The 27,937-nt window shown below is 35.9% G+C and overlaps 1 protein-coding gene across 1 annotated transcript in view; it reads left to right on the forward strand.

The window, feature by feature from the left end:
* The first annotated feature begins 5,981 nt into the window (after positions 1-5,981).
* Positions 5,982-27,937, forward strand: part of LOC118739090 (dual specificity protein phosphatase Mpk3-like) — a 109,377-nt gene continuing 87,421 nt past the window's right edge. The window contains exon 1 of the mRNA XM_036470217.1: positions 5,982-8,032. Within this exon, the coding sequence (XP_036326110.1) occupies positions 7,486-8,032 (547 nt within the window). The 5' untranslated portion in view covers positions 5,982-7,485. The remainder of the gene's footprint in view (positions 8,033-27,937) is intronic.

The raw sequence follows: 27,937 nt of genomic DNA on the forward strand, positions 1-27,937 counted from the left end.
TGCCTCAACTACATGTTTAGTAGACAGAAGAGATGTTAGTATGTATGCATGGATGTAGGGGTGTCTATAACAACAAATTTGCAGAAATTTTCAATGAATCAAACTGCATATCAAGGCGTGGAAATATCAATGAACCTTTTATGTATTCAGCTCAAATTCAAACATACTCTCATACCTACACATGTACATCTGTACCGAATACACAAAACTTTATATATGTACAAATATACGCATATAGAGAAGAAATTGTGGGTGGATGAGAGCAAAAGTGAATGTACCTACACTATGCATCTGAAGGAAACTTATGGAAACTACTTGAAGAGATTTTTTTAAAAGCATAGATGACAATATCCGTTTGTACAGATAAACATGTGTATACATATGTATGTGTGTATATTTGTATGTAACCAAAAAGTAGAAATGCAAACACATGACGAAAGCTATAAAAGTTTTGCAGAAATATTTTACATATCCAACCAACTACTCATAATCAGATACACATACATATGTACTTATCAAACAGAACTACATACATATATAGATAAGTGCTACATATGCAGATGGAAAATAGGAGTATGTAATTACATATGTATAAGCATACATTTCAAATAACTTCATGGCAGGTTGCCCTGGAAGTGAGAGAGGATATTAGCAGAAATATTTACGGTAAATTTGAAATGTGTATAGCAACTGCCACACCCACTTCTAACTCAACGGATATCCTAAAATTTGTAGATATTCCATCTAACTCACTTAAGCAACAGCGTTCTGAAACACAAATGACATAAAACTTGAAAAAAAAAAATTTGAGTAATTTAGAGCAGGACATTTTGTTTGGCCATTTAAAAACTGGACAGCAATTTTCGGTAATTTACGAGCTGAACTGAAATGTCTGGCAATTTGAAAACTGGATATATGGACATACATTGAGTGGCCATTTCAAAACTGGACATGAGTTTCTCATTTGATTATATGTACATTTTTTGTAATTTACAAAGTGAAAATAAGTTTTAGGTAATTTTAAAAGTGAATACAAATTTTAGCTTATTTAGAAATTGGAAATAGATGTTTGGTCATTTGAAAACTGAACGTACACACATTTTTGCTAATTTACAAAGTGAAAGCAATTTTTGGCCACTTGAAAACTGGATATATGTAAATTTTTGGCCATTTATCATCACTTGAAAACTGGACATAAATGTTTGTTTGTTTAAAACTGAATTTAAACTTACGCTTATTTAGAAATTGGACATAAATGTTTGGTCACAGAAAAACAGAACATGTATTTATGGTCATTAAAAACTAGACTCAATTGTTTGGTCATTTAAAAATTGGAACACATATTTGGCCATTTGAAAACTGGCCATAAATTTTTCGTGTCTGATAAATTTTGTTTTTGGAGAATTACATTTTGTACATACCTAAACACATAGTTCTTGGATCATTAAAGAATAATAAATTTTTGGTCATTGAATCTTGGAGCATTTATTTATTAAATAACTGAATTTCCTTAGGATCAAATTAAACGGAATAAGCTCTTTCCTACACCTGAAGCAAATCGGGAGTAATTGTTTAATCAAGGCATATTCAACAAGGTATAAGTAATTTCGAAGCTTAATTTTGTTGTCACTTCTACCTTGTTGAATATGTCTTGGGTTTAATCAGCATCATAACAGCAACATAACATTCACTTCTTTTTGCTTTGTCCTCGAGTCAAAGATCCTCAAAATTTTGGTCCTCGGGCCCAAAAAACTTTTGCGAATTGTCTCTTTATTTTGCAAAGTTCCGCCAGTTATTTATACTATACTTAGTTAAGTTAAGCCTACTAAAAAAAGTATTGAAACTTTGGGAAACTGCCTTATAGTTTTACTTTAGAGAACATAATTGCTCTATGTATATAAGTACATACATACCTAAATAAAAACGAGTATATATGCACATACATACATAAGTATGCAGGGCTATACAAATGCATATCTGTATTGAATATTCCAAGAAGATTCGCAACTTAATACAAATATATTTATGCATACTATAGATGTGACTATATATAGTGGGGGCATATGAGAAATATCTTTAACTAAGTACATCATAATTGAGAACAGCTTCTCCAGAACAGTCTCCTCCACTCGAAAAACAATACAAGATTTTAAATTCTTGAATATTGTTTTTAATTGAATTTAATACATTTTTAATACATTACTTTGATGAGAAAGTGTCCTGCTTTAATTATGTTTTGCTAAAAGACATTCAATTTGATTATTAAAGACATGTATGAGCACTTGGTAAAACTCCCTCACTCTCACTCACCTTTCTAAGTTAAGATATGTTCTCAACCAGTGATGGACAAGTAAGTATATTGTACCTTTTTAATTCATACATATGTTAGGTACATACATCTAAATGTGGTCCAAAATAAAAAGAATACAATACATACTTTCTTTTATTGGCATAACTTACAATCCTTTTTTGGTTAAGGTTATATCGAAAAGCTTTATCCATTGCCTTTTTCATTTGAGAACTAAGCGCAGATAGCTGCTTCTATGCTTAGTCATCAACGCAATCGATGCATTTTTATGCTTGACTATGTGTACTTCCTTATAAAGCTGGTGTAGGAATACCGCGTACACGAATATTAACACAAAACTTGTATGGAATTGTACTCTCGAATGATATTAAAACCTTTCCACTTTTGCCAAACATTTCCCACGTTAATGTGCCATCAAGGCGAATTCATATAAGGCGGTGTTGCAGGAACAGCTGCTCTAATTCGCCTTGGTACACATATGTCAAAACCCCTTATAAGTGAGTGCGAAAGGAAGAGTGTTGGCATTTTCTTTCCCTCTTCCTCCTTGAACGAAGAATAGCTGAAATATGACAATTTTATACCGAGAGCAAAAACAAAATACATGTTAGTTTTTGTTTTTGTACTACCTCTACCCCCTTATATGAATTCGCCTGTGCGCCATACAATGGAGTGAACTGGGTATAGTCGTTGTGCTGAATATGCAGTTACAGTTGCAGGGTTATACTCAAGACTGACTCTTGCGTACCCGTTCGCGCACTCTGGGCAACGTGAGCAACCCATGTGCGAGATGCGGTAACCAATCCGAGTGGAGCCTTTGGTCACGGCAGAAGGAAAGGGACCACTTATTCGGTTTGAGGGCTCAGTATGCAGCGTCTGTTCATCAGCAGGTGTGGCTGCAAGCGGGTGTCGGTCTTAGAGCAAGCGGCTCGCTACATAAACGTGTATTCGGCTGCGAAATGGGTTGTGCGCTGGGTTTGGGACCCGCCTCGCAAAACCTGCTTCCAGTTAAGAACCAACACAAAGTCTCGGATAAGACCCCCGTCCCCCCGCCACCGTTTTGATGACGGCCACGGCAAACGTTTAAAGAACTACGATTTGATGGCATACACCTGGGAGGTCCGAATCCTTGATGGGCAACGTGGCTCTGCCCGGCTGGTTGATGCCCTCGTAAGGACAAAAGCTGACGTCACCTCCATACAAGAAATGCATTGGAAGGGACAAGACAACAAATGACTGGGGCCTTGCGACGTCTAATACAGCTGCGCTGTAAACGAAAGCAAATTCGGTGTTGGATTTGTGGTGGGAGAGTGACTCCCTCGCCGAGTACTGTCGTTCACCCCGGTGGACCAGCGTCTAGGCATCAAAGCGAGATTCTTCAACTTCTCGCTCATCTTCGCCCATGCTCCGATGGAAGAGAAGGACGAGGAAACCAAGGATCTCTGCTATGAGCGCTTAGAGTGCACGTACGAGCGCTGTCCCCGCCAGGATATCAAAATCGCGCTAGGCGACTTCAATGCCAGGTTGGGCAAGGAATAGATCTTTGGAAACACCGTAGGAAAATGCAGCCTACACGATGAAATGTCAGACAATGAAATGATGCTGATCGACTTCGCTGTGGCCCGAAAAGGGTAGTATGGTGTACTAGGTATAGGCATAAAACGATCCATCAAGCTACGTAGCTGCCTTCAGATCGAAAAACGAGAAACCAAATGCATCAACTCTTATGCAGAATATGGCAGGTGAACGCTTGACAGACGACTGGAATTTAAGTGTACTTTGCCGAATCCACAAGGAAGGCGAACGCGCCATTCGCGGAAACTACCGCGGGTTCAGCCAGAAGGCTACAAAGTCTATTAGAGCGTATTGTGTGAACGACTGAAGCCCACCGTCAATGAACTGATTGGGCCTTATAGTGTGGCTTTAGACCAAATCCACCATAGACCAGGTATTCACAATATGCAAAATTTTGGATCCGCGCGAAAAGGATCGAAACTCAGCACCTATTTGTGAACTTCAAAGCCGCTTTCGATAGCAGTAAAAGGAGTTGCCCATATGCCACAATGTCTGAATTCGGCATCCCCAATACCACCAGCTCCGTCAGCATTGGGAAAGACCTCTACGAGCCGTTTGCCACCAAACAGGGTTTCAAAAGGGCGACTCCCTTTCATGTGATTTCTTTAATCTCATGTTGGGGAAGATATTAAGAGCTGCAGAACTGACCCGCGAAGTCTGTTGTGCATTTTCCAATTTGGATATGGAAGCAAAGCGAATGGGTCTGGTGGCCAACGAGGAAGACATCTAACAAACATTCGTTTACTTAAAAAACTTTGCTTTTTTCTCCAATTTGCAAAAAGTTGCGCTGAAAGGCTAGGGGCTTCGAATTTGCTGCGATTGCCCGAAAAGCAATATCTCATGAAGACCGCTTTCTAACGATATTATTTAAATATATGGTCTCGAATGGCCCGAAGAGGTTCTTCGTGGTATAGACGGATCTTGCATCATGTTTAACGTTTGTCTTTATTAAAATTAGGTACGAGTTGAAAATTAAATTTTCCATCTCTGCTCCGAACAATAAAACCTCTTGCGCTCACCCACACATACCATTCACAAACACACACATACTTTAACAATTGTTAAAAAATCGAAAACGTATAGGCTCCCTCTCTGTACTAAGCATAATATTAGCACACTACTAGCGCGTTACTGGCGCGCAACTATCTTCCAAAACATATAAGTATGTACATTCATACTGCGCTCCAACTTTGGTGCGCGCTCCATCTCTTTCTGGCACTGACGCTCTCGCTCTCCATCAATCAGTCGTACAAGTGTGCAAGCAAATTTCTCCTACCGCATACTACCAGATATCCCTGAAGAGAAACCGCGAACTAGTGAATCAAATTTCTAGTTCCGTACTAGATATTTATCGCCAAAAACGAACCGGTCCGATAGTGATTGTGTACTTTACATAGATATGTGCTTGGCGGGTTTTCGGTTATGGTTTTTCATAGCTTGGCAATACAAAAGAAAAATTTTAGTTAACATTTTAACAGCAAGCACCTCTGCAAACTCACCTACAGCCAAAGGTATGTAAACGTACATTTCTTACAATCATTCAAACAAATTTAATTTCAAATCGAAATCATATTTCTTTGAAAATAATTTAAAACCGCACACACGGAAGAACCAAAATGACTGAAAAATAATGATACTTTTTTCTTTCGTCTGCCGATTTTAGAACTGGTTTCGGGACTATGGAATTTAAGACTAGTTCGGAACTATCGAAAAAGGGATGCAGCGGGCGCTATTGACACTTTCTAGGACATCGCCATGTTAAATTCGTCAGTTGTTTACATGCAAAAAAGATTTATCACGAACCAGTACTGGGTCTAAATGTGCTAGAAGCACACCAGTTCAGAATTAGAGATTTTCACGGCAGGGTTGTATATGTACCACCACATTTATACGGACATATGTGCATACATACAAACGTGGCCTCCGAGATGAGAAGCAGCAGAGGCATTATAAGAACAAGCACCAGCAGTGGGGGAGAGCTGAATACTGCAAGTGTGTGTGTGCGCTGTGTTTTTTTTTTTGTTGTTTCTTATTATTCTACTGTGATTTTGCAGCGTGGAATCCACTTGGCTGGCGTTTCGAATGCTGTTGGCTTTGTCGTTGTACACATTCGGAACGTTTCAGCCATCGTAGCTGGTCGTGTTTTCTTGACGCTCAAACGTGCTAGTGTATCCGTGTTGCGCGCTGTAGTCGATTTTCTACTTTTTTTCTGTATGTTTCTCTCATATTCAATGTGCTGAAGTTATTATAAGAAAATCATAATTTAGTTGAGGTATAAAACGCTGAACAAAAAACGCAAGTGGAGTGCTGACTTTGCGCGTGAATTAGTTAATAAAAGTAGATAGTTAAAAAAGTAAAACTATTGAATGAACGGCAGGAAATGTGCAAGTGAATAAAACAGCAAACGCTTACTTTTGATGCATTGCAGAAGGAGAAAAAAATACATTACAAAGATGTAAATCTCCAAAGCAAAGGTGAGAAGCAAAGCAGAAGTGTAAAAAATGCTAAGATGAACCACAGAGTAGAAAATGAAAAGTGTTTTGCCGTTGGTAGTTTAGTGAGTTAGTTATAGCTAAAAAAAAAAAATATATATATAGCAAAAGCGGAAGGAAGTGAAAACATTAAACAAAAAAAAACAAGAAAAACAGTTTGCGGAAAATTGAAATTGAAAAAGCAGAACTAGGCAGTCAAACTCAAGCAAAAACACAAGAAACATATTTCCAAGTTAAAATAAAGTAAATTGCGAACAGTTTGAGAGGCGGTGAACGCCTTCGCTGTGTTGATTAGTGTTCCGCGCTGGTCGCTTGGGTTGCTTTGGCCGTTATTGCATCAACCAAAAGCCATTACATGAGCTGCATGAGTAATTGAATGCGTTGTCAATGAGGAGGATGATGCTGTTGGCAGAGATGTGCTGTTGACAAGTCGATGCGTTCGAGCAACAACTGCATACATACGAAAGATTTGTCCGACCAAGAGGCACAGTGTGCAGAATTTTTTGTTTAGAAATTAGAAAATGACAAATCGTTGATGAATTTAAGTGAGATAGAAGGCTACCAAAATAAACCATAAGTTATGGCCACCACATGAGTATAGCAAAAAAAATAGAAGCAACAGATACGAGTGCAAGCGCTATACGCAAAAAATAAAAATACAAGACAAAAACGTGTACATAAAAAAAACTCAAAAAAAAATATCAGCAACAGCAAAGAGCGCAAATAAGTGCAATCGGGCAACTGCAAGCGAAATTCTTGGCATACAGTGCAGTGCAAACAAAGTGAACGAAACGAATGACGATCACGCGATGCGTCAGTATTGCAGCGGTGCGCAACTCTGAGTAACGTATCGGAAATTAGTGCGGCGTAAAGCAGAATAAAGCGCGTGTGCGGTGTAAAATTATTTGTAAAACAAAAAAAAATTATGATATAAAAAAAAACGTTTAGTACAGAACACACGAAAAAAACACATCCTTAAAAATCTTTAAAAGCTTAAAGGAATCCTTACAGGCACTCAGAAATCACTGTTAACTGAAAAAAAACTCACACAAATTCCAAAATATTATTTACACAAAATTTTTCCCCACTTAACACATTTAAATTAACGCCACTATGCCGGAAACCGAATTTGAGTGCATTACAAAGGAATGGCTGCAGGCTGAGTTGCGCTCCATATCCGCTTCATCGCAACAACAACAACACAGCCATACGCACCCGCTCTCGTCGCTGCTGGCACAAAAATTAATCCTTTTGGATTGTCGCAGCTCCCACGAATTTAGCGAATCGCGCATCCGTTCAGCAGTGAATTTCTTCATACCAAGCATTATGTTGCGCCGCTTAGCGCTCGGTAAAATCGATTTGTTATCAACAATTAAGTCAACCGATTTGAAAGAACGCGTACAGAAGGGTTACAAAGTGAGCCTATTCGTATTATATAATGATGCCGGCATGCAGGAGCAGCCAGTACTCCAGACGCATACCTCAACTGGGGCTGGAGGAACTGGCGAAGCGCTTGGTGGCGGTGGCGGCGGCGGCGCCGGATGTGGTTTGGATATGATGTGCGGCGGCCCACGCGGCAATAATGTCGTTGCGGATGCTACTATAAATATTTTGTATCGGCGCTTGAAGCAGGATGGTTGTCGTGTTGTGGTGTTGCAAGGTAAGCAAATATTTTTTATTTATTTTTTAGTTGGTTAAATCAAAAGGTGGACACATTTGTGTACGTATTTGATAAAAAAATGCGCATTTCCGGTGCGGAAGTATAAATGCTGCAAGGTATGCTGAGGTGTTAATGTCAGGAAATAAAATTACTTAGTATGCGTGATTGAAATAGGGCACCACACGCTTCGATTGTGAATAATTTTAGATTTGTCGTACTGATGGAATTTTTATCATTGACAAGGCTGCTGGGACGGTAGGTTATATTCGATTATTTTCAGCAGTCATTGTCTATTACGAAGCTGGGAATGTGTTTCCTCTAACCTAAGGTCTTCTAAATTATCAAGACTTCGTCTTCCCAGAAAAACAAGTATACGTGTAGTAATTCAGACGAAAAAATGACGTTGTGGAGGCAAGGCGAAACCGTGGATCAATTCCACATCATTTCCTGATAATATTCCAAGACAAAATCCCCTATACAAAGACTTCTTGCTGATCGACTAAAAACAAAATAACGAATATACCACTCGGCGTCGCTACAGAAGGTAAGTATCTGGGACTTTTCCTGGATTCCAAACTCCTGTAGAGGACTCACGTCGAAGCGGTCACCTCCAGGGCTACGAGAGCGCAGATGGTGTGTAAACGTCTAGCGGGTAAATCCTGGGGTTGTGCTCCAAGGATCCTTAGATGTTTGAATTACGGGGGCCGTGCGCACATGTCCGACGGCAGCCCTGTAGGTAATGCTGGAACTTGAGCTACTGCATCTATCAGTTGAACCAGCTGCAAAGCGGACTCTCTTTAATTTTGCGAGAGAAGGCTTTAGCCAAGGTAAGGTTTTGTCACCCACTAACCGGGACAGGCTGGACTACCACCTCCCTCTAGTTCTTCTCCCCAGGGACGACATGTATAAAGTAGTGGTTTTCAAAAGAAACCATAATGTTGAAACATACAGAAAGGCGGCCTGGAGTACTTCAATCATTGAGAGACACGCCCAGGCTCTGAAACTCCTAAGAAGACAGCAGCAGGTGTTTATGGTCCTAGACTGAAGCTTTCGGTGCTCATGGAAACCTTCCCCACCATCTTCCAAGCAGAAGTGTATGCCATCAGTCTGTGTGTTAATTTTAAGCCATAGCCAGGCGCCATTCAATGCTCTCTCATCACTCGAGATCAAGTCCTCGATGGTTCTGGAGTGTGTAGAGAGTCGTAATGCTCTGGCTGATAATAATACCCTCCAATTGCTATGGCTACCAGGACATATGGGAGTCGAAGGTAATGAAGAAGCAGACCATCTGGTCAGACAGGCTGCTGCCTCGACCCTGATAGGACCGGAGCCCTCTCTTCCAATTGGTCCCAACACAATAAAATAAACGCTCAAGAATGAAAACACCACGCTAAGGGAATTGCATTGGCGTAATACCATGTGACTTCGTCAAGCTAACTAGGAGGGTACATTCCAAAAAGATACAGGATACTCACAGGCCTTCCTAAGGAGAAACTAAGGATAATTACAGGTATTTTGATGGGCCACTTCAGGTTAAGAGAACACAACACTTTAATAATTTAGGAATCTTTTCTAGTGACCTATGTCGCTTCTGTGACGCTGCCAAGGAGGCTCCATTACACCTCCTTTTGAAGTGTGAGGCCGTAGTGCATAGAAGGGAGCATAGGACATTTATGACCAAGAGGGGACCATATGCACTCTCAGTCGATTCCCAAAAAATTTTAAAGTTTCTTTAGTCAAGTTTTGAAATTGGGTTTTCAACTATCAGCAAAATTGTTTTGTAGTAAAATTCGCTATTTTTTGGCATTGAAATAATTCAACTAAGCCTTAAAACTAACTGCATTCGCACAATTTTAGCTTTTTTTTTAATAGTGCCGTTTCAGTGCTTACTCTTCAGATCTAATTTCTTATCCCCCTAACGTACCACCTTAATGTCAAAAAGTTAAAGCTTTCTAAGGAAGTATTTCGATACGAAGGCAATTCAACATTTGTTTTTTTTCAACCGAACGTAGGGGTCGCCGTTTTACATTTTTCCTCAAATTTCGGGATTTATAGTCGGATATTAAAGTATAATACAGTAGACGCTCACAAATTAGAACTCTTAGTAATTAGAATTTCCAGAAATTAGAATCAACTTTTTGAATACATTACACGCTCTGAAATTAGAATCGAAAATTCTAATTTCAGAGCGTATTTTGTTTTTTTGTTGCAAAATAGATATAAAAAGGGGAATCCCCAATTTATTCATGTTACGCTCGTTAGTCGTTGGATTTTCGTCGCTATCTGTACAGTTTTTGTTAGTTTTTGTTTGAAATTCGATCCGCGTGCACGTGTTTCGGCATTGTTTGCTTAAAAGTAAAAGTCGTTCGTTGAAATGCCAAATAAACGTAAGAAAAATACTTTGTCTTTGGAAACCAAAGTGCAGATCTTGGAAAAGCTTGACCAAGGTATTCAAGGGAAGCGGTTAGCCCTAGAATTTGATGTGGCGCCATCTGCAATCACCTATATCAAATCTATGAAATCATCAATTTTAAGCGCTGTTTCTAATACCTATCATAAGGCTAACAAAAAATCATTGCATATCGCTGAATATCCAAAAATGGAAGCAAGTCTTTATAAGTGGTTTTTAAATCAACGCGAAAAAAAGTGTACATTAACTGGGCCAATACTAAAGGAGAAAGCCAAACAAATATTCAAAGTGGAATATCCCGATAAAGATGAAAGTACATTTAGCGCAAGTGATGGATGGTTTAGCAAATTTAAAAAACGACACGGAATACGTTTTTTAAAAATTTGTGGCGAGATTCTCTCTAGTGATGTTGCTTCAGTCACCCCGTTTATTCACAGATTTCGTGCAAAAGTCGATGAGATGGGGCTAATGGAGTCACAAATATATAATGTAGATGAAACCGGATTATTTTACCGTTGTTTACCTGACAAAACATACGTCTCTCTTTTCGAGAAAACCGCCCCCGGGTATAAAATCCAGAAGGAACGAATTTCAGTGTTACTTGGTGTAAATGCTGATGGATCACATAAATTAATGCCATTAGTAATTGGAAAAGGATTCAATAATCCACTCCATTACAACTTTTCAAAAAATGCTTGGATGACATCTCGGATTTTTCATGATTGGTTTCACAAGATATTTATTCATGAGGTAAGAAAAAACTTTGTTTTTAGGTTCAGTAATTCCAAAATATTTTCAATTCACAGGTGATTCGTTTCTCTCAGGAAAATAATTTGCCTCCGAAGGCAATTTTGCTAATTGACAACTGCTCTGCTCATGCACCAATTGAGAAACTTCAAAGCGACGATGGAAATATAATTGCATTTTTCTTTCCACCAAATGTAACAGCAACTTTACAACCAATGGATCAGAATCCTATTAAGTTAACCAAGCTAAACTACAGAAGTATGCTTCTTTCTCAATTAATTGCTGAAGTAGGTGACCTCAAGGTTCGCTTGAAATCCTTTTCAATTCGAAATGCAATCATGCTATTAAAGCAAGCTTGGTATGATGTTCCAGAAAGAGTAATAAAAAAGTCCTGGTCAAAGTTGAACAACTGGGACTCTGATCAGTATGAAAGTGATGACGATGATGTGCCACTAGCACAGCTACTGCAAAAAGATCAAGACTGCAATGGAGCTCTTCAGGCAGCTCAAGCACTTTTAACAGAAATAGAGCCAACTAATAACATTAGCATACCAGAAATTGAAATATGGAACAATGATGTGCTTGATGACGACCCTGCACATGATCTCAATAGCGATGATGAGTCTTCAGGTAGCAGCGAATTTGATGACCGGGAGGTCTTACCAGTTGTCTCTACTTCTACAGCCATTGAAAGCGTCAATAATTTAATAAAATGGTGTACTTATAGCGAATCGTTTTCCGCAAAGCACACAAGCAATCTGCTAGCTCTTCGCAATGAGATTGTTATTGCAGAAACAAATAAAAGGAAGAAGCAAACAGCAATAACAGACTACATGCCTGCAAATTAGTTACGAAGTTTTTGATTAATTTTTGGCTGTTTTAATGTATATTTATCGATCTCTTATGTATTTTTGATAAAAAAAATATATTTACTGTAATTGGAGTTTTTGTTTTTTGGACCTTTTTTTGACTTAGCGCATAAATACATATATGTATATTGGATTGTTACCTTATGTTTTCTCGTTTTTATGAATAAAATTTAGTAAGACAAAATTTCATTGTAGTTTTTCAATGCAAATTGACTTAAATTTTAAGGTTTTATTGAAATAAAAAAACGTCCAGGAATTAGAATTTTTCAGAAATTAGAATCACCCTAAAAACAAAGTGGTTCTAATTTGTGAGCGTCTACTGTATATTGATGCCCTTGTCTCGAGGAGGAAGTTTTCTTGTTACAAAGTTCATTGACTTCAAGAACAACGTTCTAATATATGTCAGTTCTTAACACTCCAACGTACCACCCTAATGTCAGTAAATTAAAGCTCGCAAAAAATCTTTCAACTTTAGCTAAAAGCGCGAATAGTCAACGACGTAGCGTAGACGTATGTAGGTTGACGTAGGCATGATCTACCTTATGGGATTCGCGTGTTAACGAAAACTCGCCACCGCATGGAGGTACAACATTAAATTTGATAAGCTGCTACGTACTTCAACCTACGTTTACGCTAAGTCGTTGACTCATTGCGCTTTAAGAAAATATTTAGAAAATTCCAGTAGGAATTCTTCCACAAAAATATTTTTAATTCTGAATGTAAGTGACACGTAAAAATGTAAAAACGTGACCAATATGTTCGGCCAAAAAAAAAACATTTTTTTTTTCGAAATTGCCTTGCATAATTATCTTACACTCGGGGTGTATGGCGAACTTCTTTTGGTTTGCTTGTAAGGTGGTACGTTCTAATGTACAAGCATACCTATGTATGTGCCTACATATCAGTAGTAGTCAGGCCATAGTGAAATACTTTCAAGCAACTGAAAAACATGATCATGGCATTATCAGTCATTAATGTTTTGTTGTTTGACCAAAATATGCTCAGCAAACACCTCTCAATATGTATCTAAGATGGCGTGCCACACTTTTCTACTGAAACAATTTTATACTGACATTTCCCTACGCCTATCCCTTCTCGTACTTGTTTACTCTTTTTTTTTAGGTTTTTTTATGCGCGTGATTGAATATTGGTTTTCGGTCAAACCTTTGCGTCTGCATTTCATTGCGTGCATACACACACGCAACCGTTGTTTTGTATAGTTTTTGGGTGCATTGCATCGGAGCAAAACTGAACGACGGCGATAAGGTGTGCAGTGAGCGAGCAGCCAGGGCTGTGTCATTAACCTTTGCAGGTATTCGGCAGATGTAAACACAGCACTGGCAAGTAATACTTATTAGTAAATTCCTTTTTCACTTCTCCACACATTCTTTTCGAACTTAATTTTTTAATTGTTTTTTTTTTTTTTTTTTGTTGAAATTTTTGATATCACAGCACTTTGACAAGTTCCACGAGCCTATTGCCTGGCCTGCTGGACATGCGCGTATACATACATATACATATGTATAGGTATTATTGTTACTTTATGCTTGTAAATCTGTATGATTTTTTGAGGTTAAGCTAAGATTTTTCTTTTCAATGAGTATAATAAATCAATACTCAGCAGGTTTACAAGACATGTAACAATGCATGTAAACGAATGTTTGAGTAGGGAAAAATAATTCTTTTTTAATTGATGTATGTGTTTTCTTTTAGAAGTATGTTGGAATGCAAATTAGGTCATGTAAAGCAGTCAAGTTGAATAAAATAGGGAAAGTATGCCGTTAGCTGCTGTTTCTCTGCTTAACAAAACCGCAGGCAGTTCTTGACTCGATTTCCGTACCCATTTAGTTGGCAGTGCCAAAATTTTGGACAGCAATGGAAAAATAGTTTTTTTTTCGAGATTTTTTTTTTTGCTCTGAACTTTCGTTAAAATCCTCTCAAATAACAGATACTAATAGTATACCAAATTTATTAGGTTTGAAACGAAAGTTTTTCTCCAAGATGTATGAACCTTTGGCGTAATAACATGGAAGTGAACAAAGAATGTATGCAGGGGTTCGCTTCATCACCGCAAATCAGATAAATAGTTTCTTCTTTTGGGAAAAAATCCATGGGCGAATATGTGCCGTTCGATCTAATGTAGATAATTGAATTCTTAACTTTTTATTTCTTTTTACCAGGGTAGTCTGATAAGTTTGTGACTTTTTGAATATCCCTGTGGCAATTTTAATTGCAACACTGCAACTACACTCTGTTAATAGACCACTACCCAACTTTAAGCAATTACTTCATTTAGTTTGTGATTGTGGGTCATTGAAAACCAACTAAATACTGTTAAATTTTAATGAATATTAGATTGGATTAGGTTAGGTGACAGCCCCGCGTGAACATTCTGAACGGCATCCAATACTTATGTGTTTACAATTCAGGCTAATCTCAGTGCCCCAGAGCTCTTCGGGGTTATAAGGATGTGACAAGCAAAGAACTTCAACCTTAGCCTCGTAAACGCTGGGCACCTAAAAGGGTAGTGTTCATGTGATTCCACCTCGTCATCTTCCAGGCAACTGCAACATACGGGGTCCGGTAGTATGCTCAGCCTTACTGTGTGAATACCAAAAGTGAGAGCTGTCGCTTTGTGAGTGTGAGGAGTGCCTACGAACCCCGGCCAGAAAGACCTTGCGATAACGTTTTACGAGTGGCCTGACCAATTCGTCTGCGACACAGTTCTCCGCAATGTCGCAATGTGATCCGGTACCCATATACATAAGTCTAATGCAGAAGTATTCTGACGCGACCGAAAGAGAGAGCAGATATTCCTTAACCAAGTTAGAGCGCACCTACAGCCTACTCAAAGCCCGCTTGGCTATCAGAATAAATGCACACCTCCTTGACTGGCATAGCCCTTCGGAGCAATGAATCCACCCCCTCTTTGATAGCAGTCACTTCCGCCTGGAATACATTGCAGAAGTCCGGGAGCCTGAACTTAGTGCTGATGGAAAGCTTTCGACAGAAGACCCCACCACCAACCTTACCTTCCAGTTTCGCTCCATCTGTGAATAATTTTCTATAGACTATTTAAGACGATCATTTCGTCAAGAGTAGAATGGCAAACACGGAGACCATGGAGAAGGGGGAATTTAATTTTACACGGATGGATCCAAGCCTGTCAGAATTAAGACTGGAATTATTTGTACAAAGGAAATTGCAGGCCCGATGAGCTAGCCAAGAAAAGCGCCAATTTCCCTCTAAGTGAAAGCAGAGGTAAAATTGGTAAATATACCCATGATTCAAGAAGCCAACTGGCCATGGCTAGAGGAGGGCACTTGTAAGAAAAGAAAAGGACGGGGGAGTTGATCAGCCTTTCAAGAGGGGATATTCCGATGGTCTCGGCTTATGCAACCGGTAATTAGCTATTTGGTAGGCTCTCTTCGAGAAGAAGAAACCGCCGAGCAATTCTTTTCAGCAGCTGCCCAACTGTGACCAATAGCAGGGAAGGCTTTTTAGGTAGGCACTTCTTTAGCTCTCTTACGGAATTATCTGGTGTAGGGAGCCCGGTAGGGAGAGTCTAGGAAGAAGTGGTACCACAAGGGTCCTGCAAGCTCTAAGAGAGTTGCCACACCAACCTAACCTACTCTTTCTCTCTCTTGCTCTGAGAAACTGATGCTTAAATCTTGACAATGAACTCTATCTTCTGCACCATCGTGTAGGAAAAAGAGGAGTAGGATTTTAGTCATGTTGATAGTGTGGTTGTGCGAGCGTCATTGTTGTTGTTAGTGCAAGGTGGAAAATGTTTTTCTTTTGGCTGTTTCTACGATAATATTTGAAGTTTATCTCACCATGCAAAGAATCTTAAATATACCAAGACTACTCTGCCTCAGAGCTATAATAACTTTTTAATGAAAATATTTGATCAGTTGCGAAAAATTACATAGCAAAAATTCCTCCATATATAAGGGGGGGGGGATGGGGTTTGGGGAGATGGGTAAAAATTATTGTACTTCCCACTGGGGATCCGCGCCCCCTAGCCACCTGATATTATCGCTTAATTGACCATTGCTGTCGTGGTGAAAATATATTTCAATATATACATTTTTTAATACATATACACTGACATTTTCTCTGTTGTCTATACTAAAATAAATATAAGTTAGTTATCATTTTAAATTCATTAAGGCAATGCTCTTCGTTCGTTTGCTTACAAACAGCTGTATGAATATGCCTTAACTACTGTCATTTTGAATGAATGAATTTAATTATAGCTAGCATATATGTACATGCATGTGTTTGTATAGTTGTAAATCTGTGTATAATTTTATGGCACATATAAATATTTATGTACGTACATATGTATGTACTTATAAGTGAATGAATGTCGACTTCACATTGCAATGCCTAGACAGATAAATACAGCCATACTTAAAGTACAATCATACATACATACGCCTTGCCCAAACACTTATAAATACATACCTATGTATGTACATACATACTTATGCGAGTAGTTTGTATATGCATTTCAATTTATTTACTTCTTTAACATACATATACGTATTTGTAAGTTTATAAAAAGCACGCCTTAATATTGAGTTATCTTTATTGTCAATTTCGCTATGTTACTTTTGCTGTTTGTTTTTTTTTTCTTTCGTTTGATTACAGTTCATTACCGTTGTATAATTTTATTCTATTTACTTTTTTTCCTTGTTCCATTATTTTCCACCCAGTACGGGCATTCTACATACATGCATACATATGTACATGGATACATACATATAAAAGTTATTACTGAATGAATCGAAATACTTGTTAAATTGTTATCTCTTAGCACTCTCCGCCCACTTCTCGTCGCAATTCTTCCATATTTAATTTCTATCAATCAAACTTTATCTATTTATGCATATGTGCATGTCTATATATTGGGTCATTTGAAAACTCTTGCGGATTTTTGGGTAAATATTTGAAAAAAAATGTTTTTCTATGTTAAAAATAAATTTTAAACAAGCACATATCGGCCACCAGGTACAGGAAATATCGTGAGCGGTAGGCCAGTGAAATCATGGAGCATCTTCTCTGCCGATGTCCTGCACTGTCAAATATACGACTAAATGCTTGGGAGCCCACCAATCGGTGGCTAGTGGCTCTTTGGTCGGCTAGCTTTTTTAAACATCAAATCCATGCAACTTTTTGCAGGGCCGACGAATTACTAAACTATCTTCATTAAAAATGTAGCCTGAAATGGCACCTGTCAAACACACGTCAGTTTGACGCAATTGCATTAGTGTTGCCAGATGCATGGGCATCAACACTACATAGAGACAAAAATGTGCAGCGACTTTTCATGTGGCCCAATAGCTACAAGTATATATGTACATATGTACATCTGCATTAGCTTCCATCTTATCAGCTTTGTACGTATAAAAATGCTGGTTTTAATTCGAGTGCCATCATTTACGGCTGTCCCCTAGGCTGGTTCCCTTCCACACACGTATGCCATACACACACACACATACCCATGCACGCACAAAAAGGTCTGATAAGGTCTGTCTCAACTGATACGGATACCGGGTGGCGTGTGAAGGCCCCTATAGCAGGGACTAAATACATATCTACAAATGTAATTCTGTATTCGCGTTTGTATGTGCTCACTTAGTTACACAAAATCCATATATGTAAATATGTATTGCAAATAGAGTCCACTGGGACTTGAAAATTAAAATGCTAAATGTATGAGAATTTAAATATTTGAGCAAATAAAAAAATAATTGACTACGAACTAAATAGTATAGGAACAAAAGTCCATAGTATCGGTGGTCTTTTTTTGACAAATGCGAGTAGGTGATAAGATAAGCACATGAAGTACTTTTTTCGTAACCTTTTATTTATTACCTCCTTTGAAGTATGGATATAAATGCATATAAGTTTACTTTCATAAGCATGTGCTATATATTCACTCACATTAGAGTGCATCACTCTCCATAAGAGAAAAATCTGTACTAGTTTTCCATCGGCGTCACGAAATTTTTATGTTTTAAGGGCCATATTCATAAAAATAAAGTAGATTTAAAAAGCTTTATACATTGACGTTTTCATACATTTTTCAATTTATAAACTTTTTGTAAAATTACTTTATTTTTTATAAATAAGGTTATAAGACTTGGGTCAAATATTTCTGACAAATGTTAAGATTTACGTGACACTGGCCGTATTTGAAAGTACCAAAATCCAAGTTTTTTTGTAAATAAAATTATCAATTTATTTTTTTTAATCACCTCTGATGATGGAAAAGCTTAAGTTTTAAATTGCAAATCGGTCTAACTTACATAAATCTTTATATTTTTTCGAAAAGTATAATATATATAAGTTAAATAAGTTGGACTTTTCAAACAGGTGGCAACTCTCTTTGAAAGTATTTTCAAACTCAAATCTTTTTAAACCTCTTCCGTCCTAAACCTCTTCCGTCCTAAACCTCTTCTGTTGTGACACAAAATTCCATTAATTAATGTCTTAAATTGAATTTGATATTTTAACCACGTGGCATGTCTCCTAAATACAGTTCCGAGTAAATCTTTATCGAACCCATTTTGATTTATTCATATCTTCTATTAATTTAATTAGCTTATTAAATAATTTGAATTTAATATTTTTGACAGCTGGCAACCCTACTCAGAACATCAAAAAAATTCTAATGTTAAAACTATATCAAGATTTCTTAGCACTATTTCGTTTTATTTCATACAACTTCAACTACCTAATTCCCTTAATTCATTCTTAATAAAGCCTTTTTAATTCGATTGATACCCACATTTTTAATAATTGATTTAAATTATTTGAATTACATTTTTTAACAGGTGGCATCTCCTTTTGGAAAAAATAAAACCTTGTCGCACATCAACAGGTCCATCCCTTCAATTTGATACCTCATTAAAAAAAAACGAACGAACGGTGTGCATCTGTTGTTGGCATTGATTATTAAATTATTTGAATGCAATTTTTTATCAGGTGGCAACTCTTTTCGAAAAAATAAAACCAGTTTGCCCTTCTACAGGCCAAGCGCTTTAATTTGACATTTTTGAAAATCAAACAAACGGTGCAGATCTTTTATGCTGCATAAAAAATGCTTTCGCGTATTATATATATAGATTTTATGTTTCCGGTGGAAAAACCGCCACTTTCTTTGGTAAGGCGCCTCAATGTACATACTTCTGAGTCTTTGAATGATAACTTAATTTTCATACGAGATAATTAGAGAGTTTATGAAATATTTTTTTTTTTGCTGTCATTTAATGGATTTGACAGCTTTTTGTACACGATTTGTGTTTGACTTATGACCCCGTAAAGAATGTACGTGGTGGCCCAAAAATGCATGTGAAAAAGTAACGTCGGGATTTATATCCTCTCAACCCCTGGGATTGTTCGATACCAAAAAACATACCCCTATCTTTTAATTTGAAATCAAAAAATATTTACTCGCACTTTTAGTTTTTAGAATTGTAACCACATATTTTTGAGGTGTTGCGCGAAGGTGGTAAATTTTTTAAGCCGAAATTATTTTCCTCTATTCCATGCGGAGCAAAGATTTAAAAAAATATGATATATTTGTACCACCTGAAATTATTTATTTTATTTTTTATTTATTTATTTCTATCTATTTTTTTTATTTTTTTTATTTATTTTTAAGTTTTGATTAATATTCAAAAAACTTTTATTGTTAAACACAACAAACCAAAAATAAATTTTCTTTGGCACTTGAGGGGCTTAAAAAGCCTTGAAATTTTAGTCGCTCAAACAGTTTATATGGGAAAAAACTACTTTTCGTAGAAATGGTATAGAATTCTTAAAAATCAATATTTTTCGTTCGGAAAACTACGTTTCTTTTCAGGAGAGCTCCAATAATAATACCCAGTTATTTATTTAACCACGTACTGATTTTTTTTTAAATATTCGTAATGTTTTTGAGCAATTTTTGTTTTGTTATTTTTCTATAAAAGTAATGTCCAAGCTTTGACCAAAACCATGTAACTCACAGTTTCAAACTTTATAAAAAATTTAAAAAGTGCAAGAAATTTTCATCCAAATTTAAATTTTTAAATTCGAATAGTTAGAACATTTTTGAGTATGCAGCTTTATAGCCCCAATATAATCAAGTCTATTTACCAAAAATTTTTTGGCGACTAAAGGATCAAGCAATGTAGTCAAAAACACACACAACTTCGTAGTCTACTGCAATTTATCATTAAAAAGGCACTATCACACAACATTGAACCAAAATACACCTATACGAACACTTTTAGAAAATCACTTAAAAATACATCAAATTTCGCAAGTGTTAATTGTTGAAAAACAACAGATATTTTTAGATAGATATAAGATATAGGCAAAAATAAGTACCGTAGTAAAAATACGCTTAATCTTATCCGGTACGGTCAATTGCATTTTCATATGTGCGCTAGTATAATGTCAATATTGTCAGTTGGTTTGATGAGTAATCTACTGCAGGAAAGCGTACTTAATTAACTGCTAGTTAATTACATACATATGTATGTAGGTACATACATAAGAGGTGTGCGTTTCTCGCGATGTGACTACTCTCACATAGCCACAAATTCAGCAACACCGAACAAGTGTGGTTTATTGGGTGTGCTCAAGGTCATTATGACGATAGATAAGAGAGAAAGGAAGCATATTAGTTAAGTGTAGATAAGCATTTAAGCATATAATACAATCCAATTAAATATGTGCGGGTACTATTATAACAAAACTAAACTTCCGGACAAGATTTAGATAATAAAAAATGTTAAGAGATGCCATTTGGCTTACATATCGCGCTCTAGCCGTCAAAAAATGTAAGCGAGTTTTTTTTTCAAAATTTTCTCTTTGATACAAAAATGTATATTGTTGCACTAAGAGCATTTCTGCAAAAAAAAAAAGTTTGGAAAAAATTTCACCCGATATGTTTTTTTTTTTAAATCCGTCGGATTGTCGTGTTTAACATCTATAAAGAGCTCTTCCAAATCTGACTTAATTATCGTGATCAGCAGCAACATTTTTATTTTCAATCCCAGTAGTTAACTCTTATGACAATATGCAAGTATGTACATGCAACATATTTATTTATAACAACTTAAGCTATTCAAACAAATGTTAGATCGTATCTAAAATGTTCAGTGAAAATTACTTTGTGTTTTCTACAGCAAAAGTCAAGGGTCAAAACAAGTTGCTACTAAAAATAAAAACTGTAAACTATTCATTGAAAATGGCACGTCTGTCAACTGTGTCACTTCCACTTGACAATGAGTTCATATTGAGGCATGCTCATGTACATGTGTACATACATACCTACAGTATATGTATATACAATATTCGTTTATTTGTAGTTATAAAGTAATTTTATGAATACATATTCCATATGGATAGGGGGATAGGGAAAATAACGTCAACAACACTTTTGAAATTATGGTATGCATATTCACACATTCGACAATGTTTACACATATGTATACGTACTTACATATGTATGTACATTCATATATATGTATGTATGTATATGTGTGTGTATATAAACATGTACCACCGATTCGACGAAGCATAGAATTTCGCGTTGCAAAATCCAATAAACTAGAATTCAATTGTCACACCTACTAAGGCACTTATGTACATGAACGCTGTCATCCCAGTAGGAGAATCGCAACGGTTGATGTGGTGAGTACTAGGGAGGTCCTAAATAAGTAAAGTCGGAATTTGAATGCTTTTACCTCCTAGGATTGTTCTGTGTCGGCAAAAAATTGACCACTATTTTTTTTATTTTGAAATAAGAAAATATTTTGAGGTCGCTTACAGCGCTCAAAGTTTTTCATGTACTTTATATGGAGAAAAAACAACTTTTCGTGGAAATTGTATACAATTCTTGAAAATCAATATTATTCGATCGGAAAACTCTGGTTCTCTTCAGGAGATTTCCAACAACAACACCCAATTTTTTATTTAACCATTTTTAAATTCTAAAGATTTTTTATTTACCCTCCATTGCAGATCGAAAAATATTGATTTTCAAGAATTCTATACCATTTCTACGAAAACTTTGGGCGCTTTGAGCGGTATATTTTTTCGGTATAGAACAATCCTATTTGGCGATGGCATAAAAATTCCGACTTTATTATTTCTCATGCATTTTTGAACCACCCTAGTGTGTACTTATTTCATTTGGAATGTATAACAAACATTATCGGTTTTGAAAAAGTAGTTAGTCAAATTTTAAAGTTAAATATGCATGTTGTATTTATTGGCTGAAGATTTCCGAAAGGTGGTAAAATATTCATTATGTATGATTTTATAACATATAAAAAACATATATGAAAAACTGCAAAGCCCCAATAACTTTTCATATTGGAGCCGTAATTTGAAATTTTTGAAACCTGCTTTCAGATTCGTAATCAGCTACTATAAAAACTCCTCAATACTACCAAAACCCCCAGAGTAACAAGTTTTGAGCAATTAAAAAATTAACTCCGCCATATTGGAGCCGCCATTTTTAATTCTAAAAATTCACAATCAGATTCATAATAAGCGATCGCAAATGCCGCCGAGCAACCAGTTTCGAGTGAATTCAATACATTTTTAAAAATTGATCCGCCATATTGACTGACTGAAGATTTGTAATCATTGGCCCCATAAACTAGCAGATACGAAGTGGTTTACAAATTCATCAACGCAAAGCCGTTGAAATCGTTTTGTCCTGCTAGATTCTCTATTAAGACCACTGTGCCTCGGCACGGTTAAATGTTAACCGATTTCGAAATAAAAATACGAGCCACCTTTTTTTCGATATTCTTCAATTCTGCTGGATTGCTGGAAAAATAATTTTGATCACCCTAATATAAATACATAACATAAAAAATCCCCGCTCCTGTAAAATTAGTTGATGCTCCTTTCTTACAGAGTTTATCAGCAATATCATCATCTTCATACCGATATAAACCGAAAGTCAGGGAACCCTAACTTGATTGGTCATGCCGAGAGTATTCAAAAGACTTCGTCATTAATTTTGGGTGAGGAAGTTCGCAACCTCTTGGCTGTATAGCCAAAGACTGTTGTATTCGGGTTCAAGCACTTGAACTTGATAATGAAGCCCGCTTACCCTTCTATGGCATATAAAGATGGACATACATACATATGGCTAAATGTAGTAATCAATTTTTGACATTAGATTTCCTTAGCCTCAACCCCTGCGTCGATGCCACTATAGTCGAAGATATCACATATAAATTTTGGTCCCGATTGGAGACGGTTAAAGCTGTCGCACAGGGGGCAAAGTTCAAGAATTTTTGAAAACAACAGACATGTCAAACAAGGGTTTTGAAAATGAAGGCCTTCTTTGTGGTCGATGAGCTTTCGCAATTCCATCAGAATCACTTCACAATGTCGTGTATATAATAGTCGACTGTATTAGATAAAGGCAAAGCTTTGTGGGGGAACATCTGTGAAAAATATATGATAGGGGAAGATGAAGGTCCCCTCAGGACTAGTTTTGGAACGAAAAGAAACATACTGACTTTAAAGTGGTTTAAACCAAATGCATTTTTAAGTAGTTGAAATTAAATGCAGAGTTGGCCAGTCGAATTGCTGATTGCACACAATTCAAATTGAACATTTGAAAGCACATTTATATGTCTGGCTGTAGCTGAGCGTGCAGAGATGCTTGCTGTTACTTGTTAGCCTCCAGAAGGTCCGGGTTCGAGTCCCAACAGAGAAAACATATGAAAATGTTAATACATCTTTTTTTTCGTCTTTTAAATATGACAAAAGCATCTGTGAAGCGCAGAACGAAAGCGCATTCAAACGAAACAAACTGACTTTGAAGTTTTTTAAGCCAAATTAATTTTAAAGTAGTTGAAAATATATGCAGGAAAAGTCAATTGACTGCTTCCTAGAACAACGCCATGTTAAATAAATGAGTTCGTTGCAGGGAAAAAAGTGGGAGTTTCAATTAGTTATCATTGAAAAAAAAAGTAGTTTATAAAATGCCTTCAAATTAATTAAATTTCCTGCAGGGATATTACTCAAAACATGCCATGAACTATTTTTTTTTATGAATTTCTCTGAACCATCAAAAGTAAAGTGTTACAGCGACATTTCGTAAAGTTAAAATTAATACATACAAATTATATTGAAGTAAGTGCAGTGATGAAATGTTTGTGTATTGTCAGAATGAAGAATTGAAATTCTCAAATTAATTATTATTTTACTAGTACTCGTACAATGAAACTCTGTCATATTTCAAGCCACTTCCGTTGACAAATTTTTACACTGACACTTTAAATATTGCTTGTGACTCATTGTTGTATTGTCGATTTCCATTAGCAATTTAAATGGAAACCTCTGACCCGATTAATTGTGCTTGTTAGGGAAAATATAAGAACTAGCAAATAAGGCGCCCCATTGATTAAACTGCAAGTTGCGGAGGCAAATTAATGCAGTGTAATTTATTTTTAACATTTCTTAACGTCTATATACATACATACATGTACTTGTTTAGTACTGATGCTTACTGTAGTCAACATTCGAACCAGTATTGCCAGAAAAACATATCGTTTGGAGCTAAATCGGTAGAAAAAAAGAGCTAAATTATACTAAAACATAGTAGCTAAAATGAAGAGCTATTTTCTTTTAAAGTTGAGCATTTATAGACGTAAAGTTGCTTTTAAATTTTCCACAATTTTAATAAAAATAACGAATTTTGTAAATTTAAGTACTGAAAAAAACTTTTAAAACCAAAATAAAGTGCTATATTTCGAATTCATTGCTACGGCACTTATAACACTTATATATATATTATATTATATTTTTATTTCCTTCTCTCCTTAAGGTAAAATTAGTAAGGTAAAAACAAGATCCACGCGTTCAGAAAGAGGATTTTCTTCCAATTAATTTTTGAATTCTTTAACCTAGATCCAAGAGTTTATGGTGGAGTCTGTATTTGCCCGTGAATACAAATGTATATTTTTCCACTGCCTTTCGGAATTCGTAGTTTTATCAACGCTTAAGTTTTGGCTTTCATTTCCAACCGTGGCCGACTGAGAGAGAATACACCGTCTGAGCTTATCGGAGCTCGAATTACTGCCCGGTATAGTTTGTGTGCCCCCGCGCACGTAGTAGAAACTAATCGACTTACTTGCCCAAGGACTTTTTCTAAGTATCTATCGAAATAGAATAACATGCAGGTAGGCTGAGTTCACCAAAGCCAAATAAATTTTAGTCAACACTTGTACAATGAAATTACAAATTTTTAAGTTTAATATATTACCAAATGCAACTAAAACTTTGTGGAGCTAAAAAAGTGCTAGATAATTTTGGAAAGAGTTAAAAAAAGAGCTAGAAGCTAAATACCAATTTTCGGAGCTTAGTAGAAAAATAAAGAGTTAAATCTAAAGGTTGAACCAACACTTTCTGTGCGAGAAATTAAAAAGACTTTCAAAATCATATTATGCAAAACAAAGACCTTAAAAATAAATTAACCCAATCACGACCAAAATTTTTTATTAATTTTTCACTACCTATAAGGCAAAAATACACATATTTATTGCACTACTGAGTTAGCTACCTGTTTTCTAAAAGTGCGTTCAATTTTATTTCTCTTCCTTCCTTCTAACTAACAAACTTCAAGCAAGCAGCTTTTTTCTTGCAATAGTTCCTTAGAAAAAGCGATATTACTCCGAAAATCACAAAAACATGGCCTTTTCATATAAAATTAAAATAAACTATAAAACATACATACATATATCAATAAATAAACTGTTTAGTATTTTAAAGGGGTTCACAGGAAAAAGCTTGTAGAATGTTATAATTTAGAATCAATCGAATATTTGTGTAGTTATGCCATTTAATGAAATTCTTTCACTTACAGCGTTGCAAATAAAAAAAAAATTATTAAAAATTTCAGTAGTTACCTATGTTTTTGCGCATTTTGAATTTAAAGCTCTTAATTATTGTAAGCACAATTCGAGAAACACACACTTGATGTAGAGCAAAAAAATACTGAACTGAGGAGCATTTGCATGGTAGGGGTTTATATTCTACAAAAACAAAATCCAGACAGTTTAGTGTTGATCTATTTTATTTGGGTAGCAGCATCCAGAAAATTGGCGTACTTATCATTGCTAATTTTTATCTATGGCTTAAAGTAGTTTATATAAATAACGATTTTTCTAAGAAATTTATTTGTTTTTAATTCAAACCCTTGGCTCTATTCGAAACATTTCGGTCTTCATTTCATTAGTTGGAGTACACAAATTATGTAAAATATTTAAAAGCAAATAATGCCAAGTAGACAACAATCAATAATGAAATGTCAAACATAACAGCTGTCTATGAAATGACATCGGATTTTTTTCACAATCAACGTTTGTCAATAGTCGCCCATTTGTGTATTTTTAAACACAGAAAAACAACAGGAAATTGAAAATGATAAAAGTAAATTAATACACATGTATATTTTAAGGCGGGTCGAAAATCAAAATTTTTCTCAAATCCCTTGGTAAAAGTGAAAATATATTGTAGCATAAAGTCAATAACCAGCCTGCAAAATATAAGTATTTTATTTTAATTGTAAGAGCCCACGCATCGACCGCCAAGTGACACAGAGCATACTGGTCGAATAAGACCAATTCTTGTTAACAATTCTTTTCTTAATAAATTTTTAATTGTTCTCTAGATAATTGCACTGGCCTATAGTCAAAAGATGTAAAGAAATTGACTTCATTCACCACGATTTCGAAAACTGACCAAATCGGCGTCACCAAGTCCATGGTCCTTTAAATATTATATAAGCATCAGAAAACATAAAAGCTTTTGAAATAAATCTCGTCTCATTTTTTTCGTTTTTCACTTCGTTGCTGAAGTAATGAAGAATTGAAAATTCATAAGGGAGAATTATCGTTTTTGTATGTTTTATCTTAATATTTTAAAAACTCGTAGTCTTATTGAAAAATTATATATGAACGTGAGATACTAAATTGAATAACATTTTATTTGATATATCGTCCTGTTTATCACAATTAAAGCACTCCATAGATATTACCAGCCAAAGTTTCATTTTCAAAATTCATACACTTTGAATCAATTGCGCGGGCTAAAGATAAGTTTTAAATTAAGACCTAAGATAACATAATATTACTATTGCATTACCGTAAAATGCATTTTATTTTCCGTCACACAAAATCGACCCAGCCTAATGTATATGTACATATATACTTAAATAAGAGCTTGCTGATTCCCGAACCATTGAATATGTGAAAAGAAGATTTTTTTCAGCACAGTCAGGGGCACAAATGGCGCGGCAGCCTTTGTGACACAAGATATCAAAGCAAAAAGCTAAAAAGTAAGCGAATGTCGTGATGAGTTTTCGAAAAAAATTGTGCCTTTTTACAAAAAAATGTACCATAAAATTTTCTTTAAAGTTTCTATAACTAAAACTAAAAATTTTCAAATTTAAACTTCGATTAAACGAAAAAATCACAATTTAGTGATTTTTTTTGCTCACTTAAAGTGACGTCGAAAACTATGTATGTGCAAAAAAAGTTGAAATAAAAAACAGGCTTCTAGCAACAAAAATGTACAAAAAACAAAAACAAGCTAAAGTCAAAAAGCGCTAATCATTTAAAATTTCATACAAAAAGTCGGCGAAACAAACGGTAGCAAAGGCGCGTCAACTGTATGGAAGTGTAGATCGCAATCTAAAAAAGGCTGTTAAGATCAGCAAGTGACCTTTGGGTACTTGAATAACATACATATGTACATATTTATACATTCTTCGTTGTGTTCTTTAATGTGAATATTTATTTCCTTGTTTATAAGTAAAGCTGAAAGACGGGACAGCAGAGGCTTAAC

This window comes from Rhagoletis pomonella, unplaced genomic scaffold (assembly GCF_013731165.1).
Source record: "Rhagoletis pomonella isolate Grant_MI unplaced genomic scaffold, Rhpom_1.0 Rhpom_scaffold_00005, whole genome shotgun sequence".
Taxonomy (NCBI): Eukaryota; Metazoa; Arthropoda; class Insecta; order Diptera; family Tephritidae; genus Rhagoletis; species Rhagoletis pomonella.